Consider the following 25127-nt stretch of genomic DNA (forward strand, 5'->3'; position numbering starts at 1 on the left):
ACGCAATCGGGCAATTGGAGGCTTATTGTAGATTTGGAGAAGTGGCAAACTAGAAAATAAAGTGTTATATTTACTCCAAATCTGTAGTCGTGGCTCTTGAATTCATTTTTGTATACAGTCCCCTTCACAAGTATCAGTATGATCAGCTCCAATTACCATATACAGTGGGGCCAAAAAGTATTTAGTCAGCCACTGATTGTGCAGGTTCTCCTACTTAGAAAGATGAGAGAGGTCTGTAATTTTCATCATAGCTACACTTCAACTATGAGAGACAAAATGAGAAAAATAAATCCAGGAAATCACATTGTAGGATTTTTAAAGAATTTATTTGTAAATTATGGTGGAAAATAAGTATTTGGTCAATAACAAACTAGCAAGATTTCTGGCTCTCACAGACCTGTAACTTCTTCTTTAAGAAGCTCTTCTGTCCTCCACTCATTACCTGTATTAATGGCACCTGTTTGACCTCGTTATCTGTATAAAAGACACCTGTCCACAGCCTCAAACAGTCAGACTCCAAACTCAACCATGGCCAAGACCAAAGAGCTGTCGAAGGACACCAGGAAGAAAATTGTAGACCTGCACCAGGCTGGGAAGAGTGAATCTACAATAGGCAAGCAGGTTGGTGTGAATAAATCGACTGTGGGAGCAATTGTAAGAAAATGGAAGACATACAAGACCATTGATAATCTCCCTCGATCTGGGGCCCCACGCAAGATCTCATCCCGGATGGAACGTGGCTGGGTCTTCCAGCATGACGATGATCCCAAACACACCGCTCAGGCAACGAAGGAGTGACTCCGTAAAAAGCATTTCAAGGTCCTGGAGTGGCCTAGCCAGTCTCCAGACCTCAACCCCATAGAGAATTTGTGGAGTCACTGCTCCAAAACATCACTGCTCCAAAACATCACTGCTCTAGAGGAGATCTGCATGGAGGAATGGGCCAAAATAGCAGCTACAGCGTGTCCAAACCTGGTGAAGACTTACAGGAAACGTTTCACCTCTGTCATTGCCAACAAAGGTTATGTTACAAAGTATTGAGTTGAACTTTTGTTATTGACCAAATACTTATTTTCCACCATAATTTACAAATCAATTCTTTAAAAATCCTACAATGTGATTTCCTGTATTTATTTTTCTCATTTTGTCTCTCATAGTTGAAGTGTAGCTTTGATGAAAATTACAGACCTCTCTCATCTTTCTAAGTAGGAGAACCTGCACAATCAGTGGCTGACTAAATACACTGCTCAAAAAAATAAAGGGAACACTAAAATAACACATCCTAGATCTCAATTAATGAAATATTCCAGTTGAAAATCTTTATTCATCACATAGTGGAATGCGTTGAGAACAAAATAACATAAAATGATCAATGTAAATCAAAATTATTATCCCATGGAGGTCTGGATTTGGAATCATACTCAAAATCAAAGTGGAAAATCCAATTACAGGCTGATCCAACTTCAGTGGAAATTCCTCAAGACAAGTTAAAATGAGGCTCAGTAGTTTGTGTGGCCTCCACATGCTAGAGGTAGCATGAGACGGTGTCTACAACCCACAGAAGTTGCTCAGGTAGTGCAGCTCATCCAGGATGGCACATCAATGCGAGCTGTGGCAAAGAAGGTTTGCTGTGTCTGTCAGCACAGTGTCCAGAGCATGAAGCAGATACCAGGAGACAGGCAATACACCAGGAGACATGGAGGGGGCCGTAGGAGGGCAACAATCCAGCAGCAGGACCGCTACCTCCTCCTTTGTGCCAGGAGGAACAGGAGGAGCAGTGTCAGAGCCCTGCAAAATGACCTCCAGCAGGCCACTAATATCCATGTTTCTGCTCAAACTGTCAGAAACAGACTCCATGAAGGTGGTATGAGGGCCCGACGTCCACAAGTGGGGCTTGTGCTTACAGCCCAACACCGTGCAGGGCGATTGGCATTTGGCAGAGAACACCAAGATTGGCAGATTCGCCATTGGCGCCCTGTGCTTTTGACGGATGAGAGCAGGTTCACAGTGAGCACGTGACAGACTTGACAGAGTCTGGAGACGCCGTGGAGAACGTTCTGCTGCCTTCTCCAGCATGACCGGTTTGGCAGTGGGTCAGTAATGGTGTGGGGAGGCATTTCATTGGAGGGCCGCACAGCCCTCCATGGGCTAACCAGGGGTACCCTAACTGCTATTAGGTACCGGGATAAGATCCTCAGACCCATTGTGAGACCATATGCTGGTGCAGTGGGCCCTGGGTTTCTTCTGATGCATGACAATGCTAGGCCTCATGTGGCTGAAGTGTGTCAGCAGTTCCTGCATGATGAAGGCATTGATGCTATGTACTGGCCTGCCTGTTCCCCAGACCTGAATCCAATCGAGCACAACTGGGACATCATCCACCAATGCCACGTTGCACCACAGACTGTCCAGGAGTTGACTGATGCTTTAATCCAGGTCTGGGAGGAGATCCCTCAGAAGAATATCCGCTGCCTCATCAGGAGCATGCCCAGGCGTTGTAGGGAGGTCATACAAGTAGGTGGAGGCCACACACACTACTGAGCCTCATTTTAACTTGTCTTGAGGAATTTCCACTGAAGTTGGATCAGCCTGTAATTGGATTTTCCACTTTGATTTTGAGTATGATTCCAAATCCAGACCTCCATGGGATAATAATTTTGATTTACATTGATCGATTTTATGTTGTTTTGTTCTAAACGCATTCCACTATGTGATGAATAAAGATTTTCAACTGGAATATTTCATTAATTGAGATCTAGAATGTGTTATTTTAGTGTTCCCTTTATTTTTTTGAGCAGTGTACTTTTTGACCCCACTGTAGAAGCACGCTGTAGTCATACAATTACTGACTGCTGACTGTAGTCCATCTGTATCTCTGCATGCTTTGTTAGCCTCCTTTCATGCTGTTCTTCAATGGTCAGGACCACCACAGAGCTGGTATTATTTAGGTGGTGGATGAGTGTGTTGTGCTGGTATGAGTGGATCAGACACAGCAGTGCTGCTGGAGTTTTTAAATACCGTGTCCACTCACTGTCCACTCTATTTGACACTCCTATCTAGTTCGTCCACCTTGTAGATGTAAAGTCAGAGACTATTGCTGCTGTTTGAGTCGGCCATCTTCATGCAGAGAAACAGATGGACTACAGTCAGTAATTGTAGAACTACAAAGTGCTCCTATATGGTAAGTGGAGCTGATAAAATAGACCGTCAGTGTATATAACCTCCTCGTTCCTGATGTCCAGTATACTGGACATTTTTTTCTGGGTTTTATAACTTGACAGGGAGTTTTACTTTGTCACACTCACTTTTAGACACTCCAACACAACTCTGTCTTTCTACTGGTTGGTCAAAGACATTGAGAATTTTTTTTAAGCTTCTTGAAAAAAGACCCGAGGATGGCGGCTGTTGAGAAAGACGCTTGTCGCCTCCGTGACCGAACAAAACATAAGTTTTTATCTATTAATGTGCACATATAACCAAAGTGTTTTAGAAATGATGTATTTTTAGAAGGTTTTTGTAATGATTGGTAACAATATAAGCGATGAATATGTATTTACACATACTTAAATTGTGAGCAAATGTTTTATGTCCAGCTATCTGGACATTTGGATTTAATTAATTGAATGTTGTTTAGTTTGTCATGCTAACTATGAATTAGAAGATGTGCATCAGTATTACTTTTTGCATTTTTCGTGCTGTATATATCTTTTTCGTGTATGTTAAGGGCTGACAGTAGATGAGGTGCTTAAATTACTAGATGATAGTAATAGACTGCAGTGTTGAGAGTAGTGAGGATGAATATCAACAGGATAGTGATAGGGAGTCAAGTGATTCTGAGCCAAGATGTTAGATGCAGTGGGGCAGAGCACTGGCCAGTGGTGGGTAGTGATAGCACCAGCTTTCAGAGGTGCAGAAACCCTGGCTGCACCAAAAAATCAAGCATAAGATGTTTAAAATGTAATGTATTTCTTTGCATTCAAGTTGAACGAAACTGCTTTTATGAGTTCCACACAAGGTCCCGTTAAAAAAAGAAAAGAAAAACTCAAAGCTGAAATGCAAAAGGTTTTGATTTGAATAATTTAGATTTTTTTTTTTTTCAAAATATTTATATTGAAAAATAGGTATGTGGATAATTTAAAATTTAAAATCAATATTGACAAACTGAATATTCTGTTTTATGTTTTAGTAATGTTCCTTGTTTTAAAAATATATCTAGGAAAGAAAAGTTTGTTTATAAGAAAAGGGGAAATGAACAAAGCTAAATGTTTTAATTAAAAAGTCTGAGTTTTTAAAATTAAAAGTTTTAAATTAAATATTTAAAATATTTATATAAATAATCAAAATGTAAATTTTAACTTCTGTATAAACTAGTATATGCTTTTTAATATTATAAACATGTATTACATTATGCCATAAATGTACAATACTTGATATGTCACATGTTATAATGGTAATAATAATATGTAAATTTTTTCAGAATCTTGCACATTTCATGCTCTTAATTCCAAATGTCCAGTATACTGGACACTGAATAACTCACAGTCCCCATGCAAAATTTCTTTTTTTTTTTGTATAATGTCATTTAAAAGGCTGAAATGAACAAGTGTTGTTACAGGATATTGTTTGTTTTTAAAGCGTCCAATCTCGGGAGTGAGGAGGATAAACAAGGAGGTGGCTGATCCCGAGATATGTTTTGGTGTCCTGAACTGAAAAAAGGATTGGACCGAGGATAGATCCTTGAGGGACCCCACACTTAAATGGAGCAGAAGAAGAGAGAGCCTCACCTAGCCAAATAAAATTTAAACCAGCTGAGGGCAATACCTTTGATCCCTACACAATGCTCGAGGTGAGATAGATGCCTTTTATTTTAAAAGTTTAGCGACCGAGTTGCACGATGGAATGCGGATTATGGGCCACCATACATAGTTCCAGACAATTTAACCTGAATAGTCGTTCATTCAGGAAACAATGGCGTTCTAGAAATGTTCACGTTGTTTACACCCCGCCTACTACATACTACAATCGTCTAATGATCTGGGTTCTTGTAAGGACAAATAAAAAAGTGCAAATCTAAACTTGTTTGCTGCCCAAAGGCACTCTAGATATGATATAACTGGGTAAGTCAGTTCCATCCAACGTTCTGCACCAAATCAGGTCTGCACACTTCTGCTTCATGAGTCGTACCACACCTTAGAGTTCGCTTCCAACCCTGTTGTAGCACGGTGATCCAACCTGTCAGGCTAGTCTTCAGCAACGTCCGAGTTTCAACGCTCTTCATGCCAATGAGGCTTAAAACAAAACTAACCTTACGTCCTGGGCACTTCAGATGACAGATCTGGAGTAAATGCTGCATGTCACACTTGTTTTAAAATTCTCCACACATTCTCTATTGGGGACAGGTCAGGATTGCAGACAGGTTACCCGTACCCTCTTCTTCCACAGCCACATCTTTGTAATGTGTGCAGCAGGTGGTTTTGCATTGTTTAGAAGGCAGCACATGTTGCTCTAAGATCTCAATGTACTTTTCTGCATTAATGCTGCATCACACTGACACGCCCCCATATCATGACAGACGCTGGCTTTTGGACTTGTTGCTGATAACAGTATGGATGGTCCTTTTCGTCTTTGGTCTAAAAAGACCTGGAATGCTGATTCATCTGACCACAATACACGTTTCCACTGTGTGATGGTCCATCCTAGATGGGGGTGTGTCAGTACCAGGGTATGTCATAGTGTGGGGATGTGTTAGTGCCAGGGTCTGTCATGGTATGGGGGTGTGTCAGTACCAGGGTCTGTCATGGTATGGGGCTGTGTCAGTACCAGGGTCTGTCATGGTATGGGGCTGTGTCAGTACCAGAGTTTGTCATAGTGTGGGGATGTGTTAGTGCCAGGGTCTGTCATGGTATGGGGGTGTGTCAGTACCAGGGTCTGTCATGGTATGGGGGTGTGTCAGTGCCAGGGTCTGTCATGGTATGGGCTGTGTCAGTACCAGGGTCTGTCATGGTATGGGAGTGTGTCAGTACCAGGGTCTGTCATGGTATGGGGCTGTGTCAGTGCCAGGGTCTGTCATGGTATGGGCTGTGTCAGTACCAGGGTCTGTCATGGTATGGGGTGTGTCAGTACCAGGGTCTGTCATGGTATGGGGTGTGTCAGTACCAGGGTCTGTCATGGTATACTGTGTGTCAGTGCCAGGGTCTGTCATGTTATGGGCTGTGTCAGTACCAGGGTCTGTCATGGTATACTGTGTGTCAGTGCCAGGGTCTGTCATGGTATGGGGGTGTGTCAGTACCAGGGTCTGTCATGGTATGGGGGTGTGTCAGTACCAGGGTCTGTCATGGTATGGGGGCGTGTCAGTACCAGGGTCTGTCATGGTATGGGCTGTGTCAGTACCAGGGTCTGTCATGGTATGGGCTGTGTCAGTACCAGGGTCTGTCATGGTATGGGCTGTGTCAGTACCAGGGTCTGTCATGGTATGGGGGTGTGTCAGTACCAGGGTCTGTCATGGTATGGGGGTGTGTCAGTACCAGGGTCTGTCATGGTATACTATGTGTCAGTGCCAGGGTCTGTCATGGTATGGGGGTGTGTCAGTACCAGGGTCTGTCATGGTATGGGGGTGTGTCAGTACCAGGGTCTGTCATGGTATGGGGGCGTGTCAGTACCAGGGTCTGTCATGGTATGGGGGTGTGTCAGTGCCAGGGTCTGTCATGGTATGGGGGTGTGTCAGTGCCAGGGTCTGTCATGGTATGGGGGCGTGTCAGTACCAGGGTCTGTCATGGTATGGGGGCGTGTCAGTACCAGGGTCTGTCATGGTATGGGGGCATGTCAGTACCAGGGTCTGTCATGGTATGGGGGCGTGTCAGTACCGGGGTCAGTACATCAAGATCTTAGAGCAACATGTGCTGCCTTCAAGACGGCACACGTTACAAAGGCGTGGCTGTGGAAGAAGAGGGCACGGGTACTGGACTGGCCTGCCTGCAGTGCTGACCGGTCCCCAATAGATAATGTGTACTGCTGTACATCTTAAGACGTGTTTGCAGGAAGAATGAGACAAAATAAAAGCTGAAACACTAAATCGCTTGGTGTTTTCGGTGCCAGAGTGGTGAAAAGGAACGGCAACATTACAAACTGTCCCAACTTTTTTTGGAATGTGTTGCAGGCATGAAATGCAGGAATGGATGTTTATTAATAAATATAGTTAACCAGAGAAAACATTTAATATTTTAGGTTCATACTGTTTGCAATGAAATAATAGTCAAAGTAAATGTAAGCAACTCTGTGTTTTTATTTCATTAGCATTTTCCACATTTTCCATACCGTCCCAACTTTTTCTGATTTGGTGTTGGTGTAATTGAATAATTAAATAAAAATTATGTATTATTGCTTTAGTTTCGTTTTGTGTAACACTAACTAAAATACTAAGTTAAATAAATTGCAAAATACGTTTTAAATAATATAATGAATGATTTACTGACAATACAAGCGAATTAACACATTTGTCCATCTTACTGGCAGCTTCTAGAATCGTCTGACTGTGGACTGTTCCATTTCCACTGCGTGACAGATAGATCTTTAATAAATATAAATATTAACATTAACGAATGGATGTTTATATCTTTTATTTTATGTGACAACAACATACCTGAAATGAGGAATATCCTCGAAATTAGCGTCAAATTATTCAGATGTGCACCAAAACACACCCGAAACACACCGGTTCGGAACCGCGCACCCCTCCAAATCTGGTGAGAATGGAAGGTGACCGAACCTATATGAGCCGCGTGCGACGTGAATGACCGTTAATTTTTGAATTTTCGCCTCAGCTGGACCGTTAGAGAAGCCGCTCTGTCTGTGTGTGTATAGTGAAGCTAAAAGGCTAATAATAAACGGTCAACCATGGAGTGGAAACCTATGGAAATTAACCCCGAGGTTCGGAAGGAATTTCATATGTTTATTTCGACGCTTTACTTGGTTATGGAGTAAATTCTGACAGAAAGTGTGTTTTATTTGTTGTTACAGATGCTGAATAAGGTGCGTCCGTCTTGAGTCTTGAGGGAAACTGACGGCGATGCGAACAGGCTCCTATAAACTGCTCACACAATTCAGGGCGTAGGCTTGTCATTTTAGCCACCTGCTGGGGTTTAAGTAGAATTTAACCCTTATTTTTATTTAATTTAATGAACCTGGCACCTGCTATGTCTTTGTCCACTAATTCCCTTGGCATATTATCTGCTTTAGAATTAGTAGTTTAGACTTATGGCTAAAAAAATCAAGGTGTTTTATTAGACATGAGCTTGCCATCTCAATTCCCATCCGTTTAACACCTTAATATAATGGCTTACATCATGGTCTGGTGGCTGCATTGTCTCCTCACTGTGATGACCGTGCTGATTCTTCAATGCTAACTAATCCGTGTCATTTTATTCTGCATGGAGTCGAGCCATTCATGTGTGTCACTGTCCTGCCAATACAGATGCTGAACAAGCTGGGTGTGAAGTCAGACTGGCACTTCGTGGACGTCCTGGGCTTGGAGGATGATGCCATTTCCTCTGTGCCCACGCCCTGCTGCGCCCTGATGCTCCTCTTCCCGTTAACTCAACAGGTGACCAGTGCAGTCTGACCATCACCAAACACAAAAGAACACGTGTGAATGCGATGGTTTGACAGCTTGTGTGTTCTTTGATGGTTCTTCAGCACGAGGGGTTCCGCTCCAAGCAGTCCGTGGAGAGCTGCAAGGATGTGTTCTTCCTCAACCAGACCGTGGTCAACTCCTGTGGGACCGTGGCGCTGGTGCATGCTGTGGCCAACAATCAGGATAAACTTGGTTTCAGTCAGTACAAATTTGGACTCGGGTGATCAGACCAGTTTTTGATCCCCTGTAATCATTATGGCTGAGCATTGATTGATTATATACTTGATTATAGAAGTCAGATCTAAGAAATGAAGCATGGTGAAAGGGAGATTTGATCCAATACTATTCTGATTATATATACTAAGCTGCATAGAATTGTTTGCAATATTGATTTTTAATTCAAATCAGTATACACACAGTTCCAACCATATATAACTACTGAAATGACGGAATATATATATATACATTTATATGTTCTATATATAATATTTAAATTGTCCTGTTTTCCAGAGGCTGATTCTGCCCTGAAGAAGTTTCTAGAAGAAACCGCTGGAATGTCCTCTGCTGACCGTGCCAAACAGCTGGAGCAAAACAAGGTGCGTTACACACGTTCATTATAGTTTCATACTCTAATCTAACCTAATCAAACCCTGTAGTCGTGTTGGAGTTCATATTTCTGTCTGTCCCCACCCTGTCTGGTGATGTTCGACCTTCAGCTGTACCAGCAGGTGGCGCTGAGATCCTACAGAATAGATCTGACCTGCCTATAATAAACTCTCCTAGTGTTTTGTATTTGGAGATACAGCAATGATTGCACATTTTAGATGAGTAACAAACATCTACATTTATTTTTTAACACTTTAACAGGTTGTAACCATACAGAGGGAATGCTTGTACAGATGCATTCCCTCTGTACTCCCCCCCCCCCCCCCCCCCCACCACCACCACACAGACACACACACACACACTTTTGAGTTACACTCTGTACACAAAATGCAGTCACCCATATTTAGAAATGTTAGTGGTGAGGGATTTATGTGCTTTAACCTTATAATAATGAGTTTTGCATAGATGACCTGATCACTTCCATTTATACTTTATTTACATTACTAATACATTGCAAGCAACTGAGGGTTAAATGCCTTGCTCAAGTGGCAGGGACGGTTTAACCCTTGTGTGGTGTTCACCGTAAGAAAAATGATGCCATTTATGATTATTTTAACCTCGGACGCTTTACCTTTGGCTCATTTTGTGTGAAGAACATATAAAATAACAGGTTCTCACTGTACACCATTGCTACACCATTTATATTACACATGGTATAGGAGTGTGTCCCTTAACTCTGGCCTACTACATGTCCTGCTGTGTGTGTGAGAGTGCCAGACAGACAGACAGATAGATAGACGGACATAGACACCTACAGATACAGACCAGTGACGGACGGCATACATGCATCAAATGAATGTATGCAACACGCACAGTAAAGCTGAGCCTCGTGTGTTGTATAGGCTATAGCATGAACAGATAACACTGATAAATGTTTGACATTTTTTTAAGGTTGTTTCATTTTTTAAAATATTTTCTTTATGCGTTTGCTCCCTTTTTATCACGTCCAATTGCCCGAATGCGTCACGCTTCCTCTCCACCAATGCTGATCCCCGCCGTTTGAGGAGAGCGAAGCTAACCCACGTGCAAACCTACACTTTGACGAGTGCAGTGCAGCTCAGCGTTGTGTACGGAGAGACGCACCCTGAGAGCACTCTCTTCTCATCTCTGTGCAGGCGCCGTCAATCAGCCAGCAGAGGTCGTAATTGCACCAGTGATGGGAGAGAGAGAGACCCCATCTGAACAACGTGTGGCCGCTCGGCCTTAGCCGGCAGGCAGAGCCGAGACTCGATACGATGTATTCGAGATCCCGTCTCTGGTTCCAGCGTGTGTTTTTACCGCTGCGGGCCTTATCCAGCATAAACTTAAATACGGATTTTTTCCTTTTTTATATTTTATCACAATAGACGGACGGTTATGACTAACTATGATTGATTTAAAAACACTAATGCGGTGGGTCCACCAACTATGAACACCACACAAGGGTTAACTGTTTTCAGCCAATTGATTTGAATGGTCTGAGGCTACCTGTGTGAGCTTAGTGTGCTAAAACTGCAGTGATGAAATCGTCGCCTTGTGAGTTTGATGTCTTATTAGAATCCTCTCTACTGTGGCAGCTGATCAGGTAGGCAGTCGGCACCAAGGCAGCTCACTAGGTTTTATCGGTCGGCGGCCCCTCCGAGATTCAATCCCTGGATATCAGCAGTGCTTTACTGCTGCTCTTGAAACGCGTAATGCAGCACACCTGTCTTAAATGACCTACTTATAAAAAATACTGCCTGGCAACATTGTGGAATGCAGATCTTAGACAGATCTAGCTGGTCACATAACATAGTCACATGTCTGATCGACGACCCATCATGAGCGTTTGATGTCCTGCCATTAAACATACCTTTTGTTCGGATTGGCAGGCAATCCAGGCGGCTCACGATGAAGTCGCTGCCGAGGGACAGTGCCGGGTAAGAAGCGAACACACACACACACACACACACGTAGATCATTTGCATGGAGGTTTGATTCCGATTATCTCTCTTCAAACAGCCCGAGGCGGACAAAGTGAACTTCCACTTCATCGCCTTTGTCGATGTGAAGAGTGAACTTCATGAGCTTGGTAGGTGGATCCACATACACACACCTTTCCAAAAAAAAAAAACAATTGTTGGTCAAAACCCATTTCTTCAAGACCTAGCCAGGTCACGTCTGTGTAGGATCCTGGTTTCTCACAGAGCGCAGTATCATGTCACCCCACGTTTAGGTGCCTCGACCTGCCATTAATAATAAGGAACCATCGCAAACAGACCTGCTGCCTGACTTGGTGGAATCCTGGCAGATCTGGCAACATTAAAAAAATTTATTTTTAATGGAATGGAATTGGAATCCACATGGGTGGGTGTGGGTGCCCGGCCCGGCCGGTTGATACCACAGCCAACTGGGTTAGAACTTGGGTTAGCAATTGTTTAACGTTATGATCAGACCTGCATATTGTGTGTGTGTGTAGATGGCAGACTGAAAGGCCCTGTGAACCATGGTGCAACAACCCCAGACCGCTTCATCAAGGTATTTTATCACCCTAAACACATTAAACAGCTTGGTTTATTAAGAGTGTGTGGGCGGCATAGTGGCTCGGTGGGTAGCCCTGTCACCTCACAGCAAGAAAGGTCCTGGGTACGTACGCCGCTCAGGTGGCGCAGCGGTAAGAAGTATCGAATCTCAGCTCCGCCTTCCGACGGGGCCGGGCGGCTGCATGAACAACGATCGGCTGTTGTTCATAGGGGTAAAAAAAAAAAAAGTCGGATCATAGGTCCTCATAACTGGCTGACTGATGGCGCCTGCACAGGGCCGAGGAATGATGCTGATGGGGGTGTGGCCCTCCGTACACGGTGCCCGTCGGGTGAAAAATGCGGTCTGTACTGACTACGTGCCGGAGGGGGCACGCGCGTGTCAGTTGAGCGGCGTCCTCAGTCAGCGGTGAAGGGTCGAATCAGTATAGAGGACGCACTCGGGGTAATTGGACATGACTAGATTGGGGGGAGGGGAATAAAAAAAAAAAAAAAAGGTCCTGGGTTCGATTCCCAGGTGGGAAACGGTTCTGCCAGCTAAGCCGTGTCTCTCTCTCTCTCTCTCTCTCTCTCTCTCTCTCTCTCTCTCTCTCTCTCTCTGCAGGACGCTGCGAAGGTGTGTCGCGAGTTCACCGAGCGTGAGAAAGGCGAAGTGCGATTCTCGGCCGTGGCTCTCTGCAAATCCTAAAGGAGCCGCCCAGCCGACACCATCCGAGCGAGCGACCAAAAAATCTCACACGAGCCCCGCCCACATCTCCGCTCCGCCTAGAAATCTCACACTAATCTAAATCTCATGTTGTTTTCACCACTGCCAGGCTCTTTATTCAGTCGTCTCTGTCGGTGAGTTCTACAGTATACAGTGTTTGCACTAGTGCCTTAATCGGCGCACGTTCTTTCTTTTTTTGTGAAACGTTTCGGTTCGAAATGTCGGTTCTCGATCCGAACGCTTGCATGCCGGTCCAGCCGTTCGTCGGTTTCTCATTGTTGTTAATGGGACGCGTTCCAACTGCGAATGTATGTTAAAAAAAAAAATAAACAAATGCCAAAAAAAAAAAAAACACCGGGTGTTTAGCGCGTTTGTTAATGTTGAGTTGTGGGTTTGCATCGCAGCTTCGCCATGCAAGGTTCTAAACCCTCTGGACTCCATGGGGTGACCGACCCCCAGCTTCCGAACCTCAGATGGGATGTGTGTAATGACCTACGTTATTTTGCGGTATTCAAACCCATTCATGAATTTCTAATAGCTGCATACAATGAGACGTGAAAGCATACAATTATAGACACCTTTATTTTAATTTCCATTAAACAAAATAGATCATTTTTAATATTAAGTAGGTTGTCGGATGGGGTGCTGAGGTGTCTTATACTCTGTGTGGTAGGAATTTTGCTTTCTTTGGGGTTAGACAAACTCACTCACTCACTTTTTTAAACCACTTATCCAGTTAGGGTTCACAGGGTGGTGCCGAAGTCTATCCCAGCTCTTCAATGGGCGCAAGGCACACACGCACATACAAATCTCAAATTGACCTGACTGTGTGAGGAAACCCACGCGGACACGAGGAGACCATGCAAACTCCGCACGGAAAGGATCCGGACCGTCCTGCTGCGAGGCGACTGTGCTACCCACCGTGCCGCCTAGACAGTCCAAAAACATGCAAGTGAGGAGGACTGAAGATGCAAAAATTGTCCATGACTGTGTTTGACCTGATAACCTGTCCTGTCATGAATGGAACCAAAGTGTGATGTTAAAACCCTAATAAATTAATACATATAAATAAATGATAGAGATTAATAGGGAGGGGAGGGGGTGGGGTGTTTTAGCCCTGGGAAGTGGCACTGATCTGTTGATTCACATTGGGGCTTCATTCATGGGAAAAGGTTTCTCTTCAGGAAAGCAACCCGAGGGCACGTCAGGTGGACCGAAGTAAAGGGTAAATCGTCATCCACCACCACCTGGACCTCTTAAGCAACAACCTCATACTCACTGTGGACTTTAGGTGATGCCCACCTTCCCTTCACTGTTTTTCTTAAATAAATGAACAAATCAATAAAATGTTATTCTAGTTGTTGTTTTAGAAATGCAGCACCCTGCCCTCACTGTTCTTAAATACATGCCAACATATACAGTAGTGTTCAAAAAAATAGCAGTGATTTCAAAAAACCGAATAAAGCACAAAATCATTATAATAACTTTTATTTCCATAAATGCAAATGCATTGAAAATACTCCACTTTCAATTCTAAAACAAAACATTATTAAAATTTAGCCAGTTTGTGTTCATCCTTTACAGAAAATTAATGAAAATTAATATTAGGTTGTTCAAAAAAATAGCAGTGCAGCATTTTTCTTAAAAAAATGTATCTATAACATGAAAAAATGTTTGAGGTTTCACTTTACCTTAAATGACTGAACTAATATTTAATATAACGATTGTTTCTAAGATCTGTGTTGCATGGAGTCGATCAACTTCTGGCTCCTCTGAGCAGGTATTCCAGTCCAGGATGATCAGACGACGTTCCACAGTTCTTCTGCAATTTTGGGTTTTGCCTCAAAAAAACACGTTTCAGACGTCAGAACACAAGTTCTCTCTGGGATTGAGGTCAGGGGATTGTGCTGGTCACTCTATTACCTCAATCTTGTTTGTCTGTAACCAAGATGTTTTGGGTCATTGTCATGTTGAAACACCCATTTTAAGGACATTTCTTCTTCGACATAGAGCAACATGATCTCCTCAAGTATTCTGATATATTTAAACTGATCCATGATCCCTAGTATGTGATAAATAGGCGTAACACCATGGTATGAGAAACATCCCATATCATCATTTTGTACCACCGTGCTTTACTGTCTTCACAGTGTACTGTGGCTTGAATTCAGTGCTCGAGGGTCGTCTGACTTACTGTCTATGGCCACTAGACCCAAAAAGAACAAGTTTGCTTTCACCAGTCCACAAAATGTTGAGCCATTTCTCTTTGGACCAGTCAATGTGTTCCTTGGCAAATGTTAACCCATTCAGGACACATCTTTATCTTAACAACGGGACTTTGCAGGAGTTCTTGCTGGTAAATTGGCTTCATTTAATCATCTTCTGTTCTCACTGGTAACTTCAGATGTTCCTTGATCTTTCTGGAGGTGATCACTGGCTGAGCCTTTGCCATTCTGGCTATTCTCTGATCCATTTGAACAGTAGTTCCACGCTTCCTTCTGCGTCTTTCAGGTTTTGGTTTTCACTTCAAGGCATTTTAGCTGAGCAGGCTATAATCTGCTGCACTTCTCTGTATGTTTTTTCCCTCTACAATCAACTTTTTAATCAAAGTACGCTGTTCATCAGAACAATGTCTGGAACAACCCATTTTACCCAGTATTTCAAAAGGAAATGTGCTATGACCAAGCTGTGCAACATTTGCCCCCCTCCTACCTTAAATAAGGGCCAAAATTGACACCCGTTCTTCTGCAGAATGAATTAATTCACCAATTAAACACCTCACTGCTATTATTTTGAACAAGCCCCTTTCAATCAATGCTTCGATTACTCAGAATGAGCGGCATGCACGTCCTAATTGTTGGGTTTGTTTTGTTTTCAATACTCTACTACACTTTCAAGTACATTATTTGCTATGCAGAAATATCACTTCTACTAAAAACAGTGATTTATCAGGTTAATGGTGTTGGACTGTAAAAACTCTGTAAATCATGTGTGTTTCCAGTGGAACCACAGCTAAGCCCAACGATTGTCTGGAATGTTCTGGAAGTATTTGTGCATTAAAACCACCTCCTAGTTTCTACACTCACTGTCCATTTTACCAGCACCACTTACCATATAGAAGCACTTTGTAGTTCTACAATTACTGACTGTAGTCCACCTGTTTCTTCTCTACATGCTGTTCTTCAATGGTCAGGACCCCCCACCGAGCAGGTATTATTATTTAGGTGGTGGATGATTCTCGGCACTGCAGTGACACTGACACGGTGCTGGTGTGTTAGTGTGTGTCGTGCTGGTATGAGTGGCTGATGTTTAAACACCTCACTGTCAGTGCTGGACTGAGAATCGTCCACCAACCAAAAGCATCCAGCCAACAGCGTCCTGTGACCACCGATGAAGGTCTAGAAGACGACCGACTCAAACAGCAGCGATAGATGAGCGATCGTCTCTGACTTTACATCTACAAGGTGGACCGACTAGGTAGGAGTGTCTAATAGAGTGGACACGGTATTTAAAAACCCCAGCACAACACACACTAACACACCAGCACCAGTGTCAGTGCAGTGCCGAGAATGATCCACCACCTAAATAATACCTGCTCTGTGGTGGTCCTGACCAATAAAGAAAAGCATGTAGAGAAACAGATGGACTACAGTCAGTAATTGTAGAACTACACAGTGCTCCTATATGGTAAGTGGAGCTGATAAAATGGACAGTGAGTGTAGAAACGGATTCATCCTCCCTACACAAGCGCACTCTGTAGGTTCCCTGCGTAGTCAGCGGCGCGGCCAATAGGAGCGCGCGCTCGGTCGCGAGGACCCATTGTTTTGGTGCGGATTCCTGACGTCGCGCGTGCCAGCGGCCCACAGCAGGGTGCGCGCGCGCTCCGTTCCCCTGCACGCATTGGCTGCTCGGTTCTCTGGTTGTATTTTTAGGTCCGAGCGAGTTTAGCGGCCGCGTGCAAAAAAAAACTCCTGCGCAGCGGCAGAGACGCAGCGGCATCCAGACGCAGCGGCACTCCGGGATCTCCGTCCCCGACTCCGGTTACCGCTCCACATTCGGTCGTGTACGCTGTCGGACTGTTGGGTTGGGTGGAAATGGCCAGTGCGGACCAACCCGAACCGACCGAAGTGAACCCGGCGCAGGCGTTTCTGGAGGCGCAGAAATGGATAGAGGTGGGTCAGCTGTCCTGTTACCAAGCTACATTATTATTATTTACATTTATTTCTTTATTTTATTAGTTATTTATTTATTACGGCCCCCCTGCGACTCTGCTTTTTAGTCCCGCTGTCACGCATTTTGCGGGCTATAAATATTTAACCATCACCTGTTGTGCGTGCACATGCGTATTAATGCGTGGGGTGGATGATGTTTATTATTATAATGCGTTTGTGTCAGGTGTTGTATAATAAACATGTCTATATAAACATGACCCCTATGTTTACATAACTTGTTTAGGTTGAGCCCGATTTCTGATCGTCCACTCTTGGTCCACTCGGGTCCTCCAAGCTCTCAAAAAGCGTTCCGAACCCCTGGTCTAGTGTTCCAGTGGAAGCACGGCTAAGCCCAACGTAGTGTGGAACTATATCATTAGGGTATGAAATAGTCGACGTGCTATAAACATGACCCCACAAAGGTTAAGTCAGAGCAACCGGGTGGGGTGTCTCTGGCTACCCCCTGATTTCTGATCGTCCACTCTTGATCCACTCAGAACCACTCGGTTCTAGTTTTCCAGTGGACGCACAGCTAAGCCCGACGACTGTCTGGAACGTTCTAGAATGTACAACTTCTCAGACTAGTGAGCAGGTTCTGAAGCCAGAGGTTGAGTCCGAACAACCGGTTGGGGTGTCACTGGCTACCCCCTGCATTTTGATCGTCCACTCTTGGTCCACTCGGGTCCTTAGCGTATGCCCTCCAAGTTCTCAAAAATCGTTCCGAACCCCAGTTCTAGTGTTCCAATGGAAGCACGGCTAAGCCCAACGACTGTCTGGAACGTTCTGGAAGTGTGTGTGCTCCGTAGTGTGGAACTACACCATCGGTAGTGCACTTAGACGTGTGGTTTGAAACGCAGCCTGATTCATTAACCTGCCCACGCTATGAAATAGTCGACGCGCTATAAACATGACCCCACAAAGGTTAAGTCAGAGCAACCGGTTGGGGTGTCTCTGGCTACCCTCTGATTTCCGATCGTCCACTCAGAATCGCTGTTCTAGTTTTCCAATGGAAACACAGCTAAGCCCAACGACTGTCTGGAACATTCTGGAACGTACAATCCGTAATCCAAGCTAAACGACTTCTCGGACTAGTGAGCAGGTTCTGAAGCCAGAGGTCGAGTCCGAGCAACCGGTTGGCGTGTCTCTGGCTACCCCCTGATTTCTGATCGTCCACTCTTGGTCCTCTCAGAACCCCTGTTCTAGTTTTCCAATGGAAGCACAGCTAAGCCCAACGACTGTCTGGAACGTTCTGGAAGTGTGTGTGCTCCGTAGTGTGGAACTACACCATCGGTAGTGCACTTAGACGTGTGGTTTGAAACGCAGCCTGATTCATTAACCTGCCCACGCTATGAAATAGTCGACGCGCTATAAACATGACCCCACAAAGGTTAAGTCAGAGCAACCGGTTGGGGTGTCTCTGGCTACCCTCTGATTTCCGATCGTCCACTCAGAATCGCTGTTCTAGTTTTCCAATGGAAACACAGCTAAGCCCAACGACTGTCTGGAACATTCTGGAACGTACAATCCGTAATCCAAGCTAAACGACTTCTCGGACTAGTGAGCAGGTTCTGAAGCCAGAGGTCGAGTCCGAGCAACCGGTTGGCGTGTCTCTGGCTACCCCCTGATTTCTGATCGTCCACTCTTGGTCCTCTCAGAACCCCTGTTCTAGTTTTCCAATGGAAGCACAGCTAAGCCCAACGACTGTCTGGAACGTTCTAGAAGTGTGTGTGCTCCGTAGTGTGGAACTATATCATCGATAGTGCAGGTAGACAGACTGTTCTTTAAGAATAAGACTTGGGGTTTGAATCAAAAGTATTGGGACAAGTCTGCTAATCGTTGAACTCAGGTTTTTTATTCAGTCCCGTTGCCAAGAGAACGTTACCTGCCTGACTGTGAAGTTTGATAGAGGATGGATAACAGATTACAGCCCCTAGTTCCAGTTGAGGGAGATCTCAATCCTTTGGCATACCAAGACATTCTGGACAGTTGTACGCGTCCAACTTTGCTGGAGCAGCTTGGGGGGAAGGTTTTCAGTTCCAGTCTGACTGTGCGCCAATTTGGTCGGGAAGAACACCATCAAACACCTTGGGGATGAACTAGAACCTAGATTGCGAGCCAGGCTCTCTCGTCCAACGTCAGCGTCTGACCTCACAGACGCTCTTCTGGATGAATAGGCAAAGGCAGTGCATAGACGTCCCAATACTTCTGGCTCTCGGCCTCACTCCGACGTGTCGAATGGGTCTATTTATAGAGCCCGATCGGAACTCGGTCGCTCTCTTATCTCGAGGGAAGGAAGCCTCCGAGATGTAGGACTTGGTATTAATACCGTGACCCGTTTTTTGAAGCTGCGTGTTCTAGTTACGCCAAACGCAGCGCGCTACTGTACTGAACAGAACGGGGTCGGGGCCCCGGGGTCAGCCATTGTGCGGCGCTTCGAAGCCACGACCTTACGATCGATCTCGGAGCTCTACCCGACAGCCTAGATGAAAGGGAATTAGGGAATTGTCGATTGACGCCCCGATGACATCAACCCCGGGTTGATGGGTTTGGGGCGGAAGCCTAGCTTCGGGACAAGTTGCTCATGGTCTGGAACGGAGCGTCCAAACAAGCTCATGGTCGAACACGCTGCTGGAAGGTTCTGGAAGGGCAATAAAAAGGTTCCTAGTTCAAGTCCCGCCACAAGAGCAGGCATAACCCTTGCTTGCTTCGGAAGGGCAATCGGCCTACAGCGAACTGTAGACTTCTAGCGAGTGTTCTATCCCACTGCTCCAGGGTCCGGAGGCGGTGTACTTTTACCCATTCCGTTAAATACAAGTCCTGATGAACAGTTGTCCCGACTTTTTTGGAACTATAAGCTTATAAAGGGACTCGATTTGTTTCATCGTCGCAGCTGAGCTGTTGTTGCCTCTAGAGCGACTTGAGTTGTTTCTGATTGGCCAGCTTCGGTCGTTCATTCACAGCCTGGTCAGTGAGGCAGTGGGTGTGTATCTGTGTACTTCTGTGTGTGTGTGTGTGTGTCAGTGGGAAATGGAATAGCAGCTGTGATTGGGAGCACTTCATAAATAGCCCAGCAGAAATAGCCCCCCCCCCCCCCACACACACACACACTGGTGTGTACCTAAACCGAGACTCACAGCCGTGTGTGTGTGTGTGTGTGTGTGTGGACGGACTCCGAGTCACATTGTCCGGATATTTTCGGGGCAAGATGCCCAAGGCAGCTGCCCGTCCCTAAAGCGTCCAGTCACGAGCTATCGGGTCGCTGCTCCCCCGAGCCGGCCTATCATATTACCGGAGCCCTGGAGTTCCTCTTGGCCGGCCTATCGGGTTACGGAACGTCCCGCTCGGGTTGGTACGGGACGGTGAGCATCCGTGTGTGTGTGTGAGTGTGTGTGTGTTCTGGTGCTATGACAACATAGTCAGCTGTCCCAACCACCCACACACACGGGTAAAAGGGCACAGCTGTTACGACGCTGGAAAGAGGCTGACATGGCACGACAGGTCCACATGTGCCAGTCCGTCCTCACGTCTCTACCCAAGTACCACCTCGCTCCGAGCGCCCCAAATTCGAAACTGTATTAGAAACGTGCGTAATTTACATACGTTGGTCATTTTTGGTGATGTGGTCATGTCGGCGTTGTGGGGACCTGAGGTTGGTCCGAGGTCCCAGCGTGAATTCCTCTCTGGTACTGAGGCAGTGAAGGTTAATATCACCATAACGTGTGCCGTTCCGTACGAGCGTACCGATGGGACGGGGTTGCTTTAGTGTCGACGTTGTGGGGACCTGGTCAAATCAGTGTGTGTGTGCGACGTGGACAAAATACTGGAAACATATTCAGATCTCTTGACTTTGTATTGTTGATTTATTAGTGGATCCTTCTCAGCAGTGCGTCGACGCTAACGTGCTAATATCACTATAACGTGTGCCGTTTCGTACGCGCATACCATTGGAACGCCGATGTTGTCGTGTCGACGTTGTGGGGACCTGGTCAAATCACCGTGTGTGAGACGTGGACAAAATGCTGGAAACATATTCAGACCCCGTGACTTTTTGCTCACTTTGTTTGTTGATTTATTAGTGCGTCGACGCTAACGTGCTAATATCACCGTAACGGGTGCCGTTCCGTACGAGTATTCCAATGGGACGGGGTTGCTTTAGTGTCGACGTTGTGGGGACCTGGTGAAATCAGTGTGTGTGAGACGTGGACAAAATACTGGAAACACACCTTTACCCAAGCACCACCTTGCCCTGAGTAGCCCAAATTCAAAACGTTAGCGTGTGCCACTTAGCGAGCACTTTATTAGGAATAGCTATCATATACATACATTCATTCACTGGTCGTGTTGACGTTGTGGGGACCTGGCGCTGGTCACTTTGTTTGTTCTTTATTTGGATGGTGGACCAACAAGACTCGTGTGGTAATGACATCAAGGCTAGTGTGTGTAGCAGGTGCAGCTGCATTGTTGGGATTTTAACATCCTGTTTAATCTTTGGTTGGAACAATACGTCGTCCTCCGCCGTCTTCCTGTCGGTGGATTTTGGTTGCGTAGTAGATCTGGATTCGAATTTATCGGACGCTGCCAAGACTAGGTCACGCCAGCCTAAAATCGAGCGCCGACTAATCTGTACACTAATTGTTAGCTTGTTTATACGAGTAGTCCTGACCATACCGTCATCCTACAAGGAGAAACCGTACGGGAAGAACAGGCTATAAAGGGACCCAAGGTTCCTGTTACGTAAGCGTTTCTGTGATGACCGCGTCGTTAGCTAACGTCTGATTTATTCTGTAGACGTGAGCGCGTCCGTTTCGTTACCCGGCGCACCGGAGAGAAAGAAAGGCGAGAGGGAACGGGGGGTCCTGCTGCGAGAGGACAAGCGAACAGGGGGGTGAGAATTAGGCGAGAGAAAGAAAGAGGAGCAGAGTCGAGTCGTTAGTAGGACAGGAGCGGGGGGGGGTCCACATACTTTCGGGGCGCGCCGTACCAGACTCGTCTCCTGGCAACCCCCTTCCGTGCGAATGCCCGAGCGACGGCGCGTCTTCAGCTTTGCCGGGACCGGACGTACCAACGGGGTGGACGTTGTGGGGACGAGAATAACGAGGCTGCGGTTTGTTTGGCTGCGGTGATGCTAGTCGGTGGAACAACAGAAGTGGAGTCCACATACTTATGGTCAACGCTTATTTTCACTAAGTGCCACAGACGTGGGCACAGCAGGAATACACTCAGGACAGGGTGCCAGTCGATTCCTCACTCATTAAATTACTCCCCTGCGCCAAGTGTTGATTGTCAATAGACAGTTATTATTTTATTTTATTATTATTATTTATTTAACGTTTTTCATTTTTCAAATATTTTATTTCATGTTTTGTTTTTATTTGTTATTTTAAATTTTATTTTAATTTTATTTCATTATTATTATTTATTTAACATTTTTCTTTTATTTTTTTCTTTTATTTATTACATTTTATTTATTTATTTTGCTATTCTTTTAATTATTTATTTTATTATTATTATTTAACGTTTTTCATTTTTTATTTTATTTACTTATTTTTATTATTTGTTTTTAATTGTTTTTAATTTTATTATTATTTATTTAATGTTTTTCATTTTCAAAATATTTTGTTTATTTTATGTTTTTGTTTTTATGTTTAATTTTATTTACATTTTTACATTATTATTATTTATTTAATGTTTGTCTTTTATTTTTCCATTTAATGTAATTTTATTATTATTATTCCAGAATAGCAGGTCTTCCACAATACACCACGTTCTTCAGGGTCACCCATAGGCAGAAGTCCAGGGGTGTTAAATCAGGAGAATTTAGGGGGGGTCATCAGTTTTTGAGAATTAACAAGAAATAAACATTTGTGTTGTTTTGGCTGTATGCTTGAGGTCTTTGCCAATTTAAAAGCTGAACTTTCAACCCAGTCGAACCCCAGACAAGATCTTCTTCATCTGTCCCTGTACATGTGATGATGTAAATCTCAGGGCTCGTAAAGTCCCGGCTTTGCTTTTCCAAATCATGTCCAGTCGATTCAAATCACACCAGGTGACTCCAGGTGAGGTCTAGACACGCCTTAGGGAACTGAGGGACTGGACGCTGTATAATGGTGGACGCTGGACGCCATCCAGCTAGTAGGGTGGGGCACTCTCCTGGATCACCTGGTGCAAGAGCGATGCAAATCAGGTGCAAATTTACTTCAGACGTCAATTCCTAATCAGTAGGAGAAGCAAAAGTGGCTCGTTCTCAAAACTGCCCTATGGCCGCTTTCTTTTTGGCTCCTAAATTGCACACAATAATTGCCCCTTACTTGTGGGTGGTTAAAACTGCCAGTTACCCACCAAACGTTGCCTAGGCAGAGCGACAAACATCCTAACCGTGTGTTTTAGGCACTTTGAAGACCCCGCCCACTTTTATAAGTTCGGTCTTTCCCACCTAGCAGACTCGATGGCTCGCTAGATGGTGCCCAGCCGACCGGTAGCAGAGCTGGGATTCGAACCTGGGTGTTCAGTGAGTGTATTACCTAGATGAGGAATATAAATAGAAAGTCAAATCGGACCCAGGACTCACCCCTGAGGGACACCGAAAGAAAAGGTGACAGTTTTTTTGGACAAGCCAACATGAGAGAGCGAGAGAGGAAAGAAATGAGACATGGGGGTAGAAAAATTTGCTCAGCGGATATTGTGTCCAGGGGAACAATAGAGCTTTCATCGCAGTAAGGAGTGTGTGTGTGTGTGTGTGTGTGTGTGTGTGTGTGTGTGTGTGTGTGTGTGTGTGCGCGCGCACAGTGGTAGCTCAGAGGTTGAATCCACATCACTGCCAGTTTGCTACTGTTGGGCCCTTGAAAAAGCTAAAATGCTAATGTTATAGTGCTAATGCTACAATGCTATTCGGTTTCAAGACAGCTCAGGAGCTGAGGGTGATGAAAGGAGGACGCACACAGACACCCTGGCAATGAAATGACAAAATCCCGGAAGCCCCTGATGCTAAAATGCTAATGCTACAATGCTAATGCTAATCGGTTTCAAGACTGCTCAGGAGCTGAGGGTGATGATACAGACACCCTGATGCACACAGACACCCTGGCAATGAAATGACAAAATCCAAGGAGTCACTGATGCTACAATGCTAATGCTAATTGGTTTCAAGACTGCTCAGGAGGACGTTTAGAGCTGCGTATGTGGATGCCTGACCAGAGCTCCGCCCCTCCCCCACCTTACCCTGCAGCTTTTTGCAGTGGAGTGTGTCTGTGGGAATTTGTTATTCAAAGCAGCTTCTGTAAGGTCCGACACTGATGGTCAACGTTCTAATTCGTCCCAAATGTGTTTAGACGTATCTGAGGTCTTCAAACTCGTCTAAGAACGTCTTTCTGGTCCTCACTTGGATAAAAAGCGCGACAAAAAAGGGGTCGTCCACGCACCCCTGGTCATGCGGTGTGTGTCCAAGGCATGATCTGGATTAGCACGGACACGTAAACACAACATCCACTCGCTCGCAGACACAGAAGGATTAGCGGTCCTCATAGCGCTGTGAGGACCTCATTACACTTTATCTGTAATCTCGGCTAATCCTGACGTCTAAGCCTGAACTCTCTTAATTCTAGCCTCTCTCTGACTCGCCGCCTGATACGTTTACTTAATCCTGGCGGTAAAGCGTCTGACTCGGCTCACGAGATCGGAATAACACGAGTACCGGAACGACACGCACTTCCACGTCCTTATTATGTCGGTACCAGTCGAGCTCCCGAACATCATCTGATCCTGTGACGATAATTCGGACCCAAAACAAATCCAAAACTTTTGAAATTCAGGTTTTAAATTGATGCTAAATGCTAATGCTACAATGCTATTCTGCTCTCTTTCAAGCCCTGAAAGGAGAACGATAAATCCGACCCAAAACAAATCTAAGAGGTTTTAAATTGATGCTAAAATGCTAACACTATAATGCTAATGCTATAATGCTATTCAGTTCTAAGACTTCTCAAGAGCTGATAAAAGGAGAACAATAAATTCGACCCAAAACAAATCCAGGAGTTTTTAAATTGATGCTAAAATGCTGAGGTAAAAATGCTATAATGTTATTCAGTTCTATTTCAAGCCCTGAAAAGGTAACGCTAAATCGGATCCAAAAGAGGGTTTGAATTCAGGAAGTCTCTGATGCTAAAATGCTGAGGTAAAAACGCTAATGCTAAAATGCTATTCAGTTCCATTTCAAGCCCTAAAAGGAGAACGATAAATCCGACCCAAACCAAATCCAAGAGGTTTTGAATTCAGGGAGTCTCTGGTGCTACATGCTGAGGCTAAAACACTGCTAATGCTAATGCTATAATGCTATTCAGTTCTTTTTCAAGCCCTGAAAGGAGAACGATAAATTGGACCCGACACAAAACCAGGACTTGTGGAATTCAGGGAGTCCCTGA

General features: G+C 44.9%; 2 protein-coding genes across 8 annotated transcripts in view; both read left to right on the plus strand.

The window, feature by feature from the left end:
• Positions 1-7794: 7794 nt before the first annotated feature.
• On the plus strand, positions 7795-12851 carry uchl1 (ubiquitin carboxyl-terminal esterase L1 (ubiquitin thiolesterase)). Its single transcript, XM_063008853.1, has 9 exons — positions 7795-7926; positions 8017-8028; positions 8471-8599; positions 8692-8827; positions 9140-9225; positions 11146-11193; positions 11276-11345; positions 11733-11791; positions 12398-12851. Exons 1-9 carry the CDS (start codon positions 7894-7896, stop codon positions 12479-12481), a joined length of 657 nt encoding a protein of 218 aa, XP_062864923.1. The 5' UTR covers positions 7795-7893; the 3' UTR covers positions 12482-12851.
• Positions 12852-16367: 3516 nt separating this feature from the next.
• Positions 16368-25127, plus strand: part of limch1a (LIM and calponin homology domains 1a) — a 46869-nt gene continuing 38109 nt past the window's right edge. For 5 of the 7 annotated variants that reach the window (XR_010014673.1, XM_063009203.1, XM_063009205.1 and 2 more), the window contains exon 1: positions 16368-16671. Coding sequence is in view for 6 of the 7 variants with exons in the window: in XM_063009203.1 (XP_062865273.1) it covers positions 16594-16671 (78 nt within the window). In the remaining variant the exon portion in view is untranslated. The remainder of the gene's footprint in view (positions 16672-25127) is intronic. The other 2 variants (XM_063009206.1, XM_063009208.1) reach the window with 2 other exon arrangements.

The sequence above is a fragment of the Trichomycterus rosablanca genome, chromosome 14 (genome assembly GCF_030014385.1).
Source record: "Trichomycterus rosablanca isolate fTriRos1 chromosome 14, fTriRos1.hap1, whole genome shotgun sequence".
NCBI classification, from domain to species: domain Eukaryota; kingdom Metazoa; phylum Chordata; class Actinopteri; order Siluriformes; family Trichomycteridae; genus Trichomycterus; species Trichomycterus rosablanca.

Bases quoted from the DNA above. Each gene is read 5' to 3' on its own strand.
- uchl1 (XM_063008853.1), top strand. From the start codon at position 7,894: ATGGAGTGGAAACCTATGGAAATTAACCCCGAG. The intron at 11,194-11,275 runs GTAAGAAGCGAA...CTCTTCAAACAG, and splicing joins CTGCCGAGGGACAGTGCCGG to CCCGAGGCGGACAAAGTGAA. The intron at 11,346-11,732 runs GTAGGTGGATCC...GTGTGTGTGTAG, and splicing joins GAGTGAACTTCATGAGCTTG to ATGGCAGACTGAAAGGCCCT.